Source organism: Pinus tabuliformis, chromosome 7 (genome assembly GCF_031772625.1).
Source record: "Pinus tabuliformis cultivar Carrire ecotype Pingquan chromosome 7, CPIR1, whole genome shotgun sequence".
Lineage (NCBI taxonomy): Eukaryota > Viridiplantae > Streptophyta > Pinopsida > Pinales > Pinaceae > Pinus > Pinus tabuliformis.
The window spans coordinates 1,841,519,585-1,841,525,737 of NC_142293.1; the positions used below are offsets into that span (position 1 = coordinate 1,841,519,585).

At 33.1% G+C, this 6,153-nt stretch overlaps 1 protein-coding gene across 1 annotated transcript; it reads left to right on the forward strand.

Moving 5' to 3' along the window:
* The first annotated feature begins 1,781 nt into the window (after positions 1–1,781).
* On the forward strand, positions 1,782–3,552 carry LOC149255787 (uncharacterized). Its single transcript, XM_089457309.1, has one exon. It carries the CDS (start codon positions 2,138–2,140, stop codon positions 3,527–3,529), a length of 1,392 nt encoding a protein of 463 aa, XP_089313435.1. The 5' UTR covers positions 1,782–2,137; the 3' UTR covers positions 3,530–3,552.
* The last annotated feature ends 2,601 nt before the right edge of the window (positions 3,553–6,153 follow it).

A 6,153-nucleotide genomic window follows, 5' to 3' on the forward strand; every position in this document is an offset into this window, starting at 1 on the left:
TGCATATACCATGCATCCAAAAATCAATGTGTTAAATCTCACATGCACATTGTTACCTGCAATTTACAACTAATTTTTGTCCTTACTTGCCATTGTCCAAGCTTTCTCTTGCACACCCTTGCTTTCCTTACTTTCTAGTCCAAGGTGTTCTCTCTCCTTTGTTGATCGTGATCAAGAGATGAGAAAAAACTGTCAATTGTTTCTTAGGTGCCTTTTTACCATTTATGTTTAGTCTCTTGCTTTCCTTTTTCCCTTTTCTTTCATTTTCCTTTATTTTCATAATTAAATGTCAGTTATTTCCTCTTTGTCTTTACCAATTTCCATAATCATTATTAAACCAAGTTACCCCATTATGATGTTTTCCCTTCCATTGAACTTGGAATACGTGTCTCACGACCTTGGTTTTATTTTATTTATATGGAAAATCAACAAGAGTTGTTACAAAAATAATTACTTTATATATTAACAATAATTCCCATCAAAAGAAAATCCACTTTATTCTAACCAATATTCAACGGAGCTGTCTTGAGTGCAACTTTTTGGACATTCAGCCGTTGGAATCGAGAAAAATTTGAGGAGAAATCTTGATTTGTGTTATTTAAACTAGTTTTTTAACTGTATATATGGATTCAGCACCCGTGAAAAACCTCTGGAGCAATCGATTTTGCAGGGGTTACCCATCAAACATGTGATTTCAATAAATTCCTCCCATATTTTAGAGAAATTAGAAAAACCCACCGAAAAGTCTCACTAAAGGCAACTCCATATTAAACAACCCACTCTCTAAATGTAACTCCTCACATACCTCTAGTAAAATAAAAACAATTTCTTAAAAAAACATCAAAAAATTATATTTTATGATTATATTTTTTAAAATTAAAATATATATATATATATATATATATATTTAGAAAGTGGAGTTTTCTATTAAAAAGGAAATCTCATTGGTTTATATATATATATATATAAATTTGGTTTATATATAGAGTTTAATTTAATTTAGAAAGTGGAGTTTTCTATTAAAAAGGAAATCTCATTGGTTTATATATATATATATATATATAAATTTGGTTTATATATAGAGTTTAATTTAATTAATAGATGGTTTGGCTTTTTATTTGACATTTTCTATGATGAAATTGCCAAAAGTACTGTAGAAATTTGTTTAATTAATAAATTGTTTTGCTCTTTTTTTTTTCTAAGCATTTTTCCTTACTAAGTTAGGCCTAAAGGAAACATGTTAACTGCCCCATACCCAAAGGCATCTGACATGAGCGAAAGACAACCCCTTACTAACCAGCACTAGGAAAATCTAATGCAAATTTGTATCCCTAATTTTAAATCAAAAATAAATAAAGTGAATAAATATTCAAATTTGTTCAAAATTTATTGGTATCAAAAATTTGATAGATAAACTCTGGCCAGAAAATATTTCTTGACTAAATCTATTTATTAACTCAAAAATTAATTTTAAACAACCCAAAAAAACATTTTAACAAAAATTATTTCAACAAATTCAATAAACAGCTCCCAAAAAAAATAAAAAATAAATAATTAACCAATAACATAACCTAAGTCAATTAGAATAGTTAACCAACCCCATAACCTAAAAAATAAAAATAAGAAATCATTTGAGTAGAACTTGAAAACCCCTGATGGAACCTAAACCCTAAACACTTGTAACAAAAACATTACTTCACTTTCAGGCAGCAGGTTAAGGACATGTATAACAGCCATGACGAAATTTTCATGGACCACAGCTCTACATCAACGTTCAGTAGCTCCCACGCGTACTGTCTGTTAAAGATGTCCAGTGCACCATCTCTTTCACACCTCCACATATAAACCAGTCATTATTATCATGTCTAATCAAATAGTAAATGAAGAAATTAGAAAGCAGAGCAGGCGTGTATGACTCCATTTTGCGCCGCTAGTAGCTGCCATCAGCACAGTACGATGCCATTAACGTGTTGATCACTTAATACTCTCATTAAACACCCACTTCTTTCTCGCGTGTGAAGCTTCATGCGGATATCGTGGTTATAGTAGGTTCCAACCATAACATGAACAGGCCAGCCTGGGCATTTGAATGAGAATTAACTTCAACTTCTCGGGTTAAGGTTCTTCAGAGATTCAAATGGAGAAATCATGTTGCAGGCCCTCTGCCTTGTGTCTTCTTACTGTGTTTTTGATGTTATGTTCCGGGTTCGAATCCTGCTGCGCTCAGGAGATAACAGCTCCTGCTCCAATGATTGAATCAGAAAAAGAAGCCCTGTTTTCGGTATTGGGTTCTCTGTTAGGAAGTGACTCGAATGTGAGTGGGATTTATCCAGATCCTTGTGGTACCACACCTATTCAGGGATCTTCATGCGATCAATTCGGCGATTTCTGGTTCGTGACAGTATTAAATCTTGGCGCCATTTATGATAACTCGCTGAAATGCAGCGAGAGTGCTAGCATTCATCCTGCGCTTTTCAGCCTGGGGCACCTGAAAACTCTCTCATTCTACATGTGCTTCAATTGGGCTCCACAGATAATGCCTTCTCGAGGGTGGAAAAATCTGAGCAACTCTATCCAGAGCCTCACATTTCGCAGCAACGAGGCCCTGGTTGGAGAGCTCCCGTCTGAGCTATGTGAGTTGGGAAACTTAGAAAATCTTGTTGTGAAAGAAAATAACATGAAGGGGCCATTGCCAGAGGAGCTGGGGAGATTGTATAAACTGAAGAAGCTCGTTGTCAGTAGGAATCAGTTCTGTGGCCAAATTCCAACTTCGATTGGCAACTTGGAGAATCTGCTAATCCTGGACCTGAGTTTCAATAAGCTGAATGGTACTTTGCCTTCTGAAATTGGGGGCTTAAAATCTCTCATGAAGATGGATTTGAGCGATAATTTTATCAGAGGGAAGATTCCGCTGGAGTTGGGCGATTTGAAAAATGTGACGCTGTTGGATCTTCGCAACAATGGGCTTCATGGCAATCTTCCACAGACGTTGACAGACATGAGTAATTTGCAGGAGCTTTATCTAGGAACCAATCCTATTGGGGGCAATATTTCTCTAGCATGGGATAAGCTGCCAAAGCTAATGAGTTTCGATCTCTCGACCTCAAGATACGAGGGAAGAATACCAGAGTCTCTGGGTTTATCCAAGAAATTGCGATATATTGCGCTCAATGGCAATCATTTCACCGGGGAAATCCCATCGAATTTGGCGGAGATTCCTTCCTTGAATACATTATATCTCAATGGAAATAATTTATCAGGCACAGTGGTTTTTCCTGAGATCTTTTGCAGGAGATTGGGAAGGCGCCTGGCCCTGTGGAATAATAGCCCGGGGCTTTGCTATGAAGGCTCTGGTATAATAATTCCTCATGGTGTCAGTTCTTGCAGCTCCGAATCATCAAAGGCAGCAAGCCACCCATCTTCTCCAACTAGTTTTGTAAGCCCAGGCATAAAGAGATATGATGTTGAATATGTTTCTGTAGTGCTGTTATTATTGTATGTAGGTGCTCTAATGGCTCAACAGCCATAGATTAAAAACAGACGGCCCTTATTTTGAAGGACGGATATATAATTTTATGTATATATACTACATCATGATACCTGTGTTCTTTTTTGTTATCGTTCGTTATATTAAGAAATATAAGAAAAAGTTCGGGGATACAAAATCTGTTTGATCTTCTTGTGTTTCTTTAAGTAATATTTGACCCAACCAGTCATTTGGCGATGATTCGACTCAGTTACTGCGAGTACATGTTACCTGTCTGACCTTATTTTGCATATTTTTTCAAGAAAAGACTTGCTAATATATGAATTGAGCATGGCTTTAAATTCCAAACTGGCCATGGCACTTTGCTGGAAAACTGAGGACAGTGGTTGATATAAATGTGAAGAATCAGCCCTATTTTAAGAGATTGTCAGTCTGTAACAGTAAACTCTAACCCTAGTGTAAGAGCTTTAAATTCCAAATTGGCCATGTCATTTAGATGGAGGAGAAGTCTGACGGCAGGGTTTGATATAAATGTGAATAATCGGTCCCATGTTTAGAGATTGACAGTCTGTAACCCTAACCCTAATCATCCTGTAAATCTTGCTGTAACCCTAACCCTAATTCTACTGTGACTCCACCGTTCAACGTTGGCTTTTCATTGTTGAGCAGGGTGAAGTCTGATACCTGTTATTGCGGGGTTCTGTGCTCTAGTCGTTAAGGTTTTGGGTTCTATGTCCTTGTCGTTTAGGTTTTGGAGGGGAAAATTATGACGAGTCGTTGTGTGTAAGAATATAAAATGGAATATTGGAGGGATGTTTGTCTGATATGGAATTTTTTTGCAGAAGCATTTAATTATGACGGGTAGTGTGTCAGGCATGCTGCGCCGAAGACACCATTAATGCTGTGAGATCAGAGCTGGTTAGTAGTTGTTATGATCGAGGAGAGCGTTCATTTATTGCTGCAGGAGTAGCAAGGTCGAGGCAGTGGATTCTCTCAAGTTGTTGCCAAATAATAGTTGGAAGAATCAAAATAGAATGGGAGGATTCAAAATGCTGTAGTTTCGTTCATAGTTTTTGAAATGTTTTGGTAGATTATTTTAGGGTGTTGAATTTGGTTAGAAAGTTTATTTTAAATAAACAAAATTAAGATTTAATATATATTTGTAGTTAAAAATTTATGTTAAATAAAAATTAAGATTGGATCAAAAATTAAGATTTATCTATATTTGTAGGCAAAAATTCATTTTAAACCTGTAAAATTAAAATTTGGCCCCAAAAAGCTGGCCAGATTCCAGCTCAAAAACTTCAAAACCTAATATGTTTAGACAAGGCTATTTAAAATAGAGATTTCTTAGATCATGATAAATTTGATTGGAAACGATCTCGTATTTCAAAAATCTTTAATAAATTAAATACATTTCCTAGTTGTGAAACATTGCTTTTGAAAATAGCATTTTAGAATGTAAGGCTTTCAAAAAGAACAAAACATTTCATTTTAGAATGTGAGGCTTTCAAATACAACAAAGAAAATTATGCAGATATTCTAGCAGCCGGCTCTTGGCATAATCTATTTAGGAAGGGACTATATTCTACAGATAAAATTATGCAGATATTCTAGTAACCAGTTTTTGGCATAATCTATTTAAAAAGAGACTGAGAAAGTTTATTAGGAGACTTCACAAAAACAGAACACATTTAACTTTATAAAAAATAATATATTTTATAAGCTATCTTTAACCTTAAAAACTTTAAAATGATTTTTTTTTAATATATTGAAATTCAATTCAAAATAATATAATTTCCATAAAAGTCATTGGAAGTATTCTCTGATCAATTCTATATCCACCATATCATCGGTTCAGTGCTCTTCGCTAAATTTGGATGCGTTGGTTTCCTGTTCGCCATTCAAATATTTTTTCTCTTAGGTTTAGTTATTGAAAGTGTTTTAAAAGTGCAGTTTTGGTTATATATATTATATCTATTTTTTAATAAAGAGTTGATTTCATGTAACTAAATCAACACGGCACTCACAGTGAATCCCCCCCAAACTATTGCCTTGTAATTATTAAATTGTGAACAAAGATATAATTTAAATTGAAATGGGTTTGAACTTTAACTATGCCTAAAACATTAATATCATTCATTATGGTATTTTGGTTCTTTTAAACCTTTTTATTTTAAGCCCTGAAGGATTATTTTGCTAATTTTGTTCTATTCGTTCACTGGTGCATTTACAAGCAAGTTTTAGAGTATGTTATAACAAATTTATTTTTCATTTTTAAATAGAGATGAAAATCAAATATTACATTTTAAAATTTATTTTATAATATATATTTTTTCAAAATTATTGAAAATATAAAAAATTAGATTTAAAACTTTTTTATTTTTCATTTAGAAAGATAGGGATAAATTTTGATCCAGTTTAGGTATATATTAATAAAAAAACTGTTTTTAATATAAAATTTTAAATGATTTTCCATTCTATAAAAACATAAATGAATTTTAATCTACTTATGTATTTAAAATAATATTTTTAATATAATTTGTAAAGTACAAAAATAAGTTTATAAACTAATTAAATTTTAAAAATTCTAATTTTCACTATTAAATCAAACTCCTTTATATTTTGGTTTTTATTTTATAAATTCCTAAATGAATTACTCTTAA

Bases quoted from the DNA above. Each gene is read 5' to 3' on its own strand.
- LOC149255787 (XM_089457309.1), top strand. From the start codon at position 2,138: ATGGAGAAATCATGTTGCAGGCCCTCTGCCTTGTGTCTTCTTACTGTG.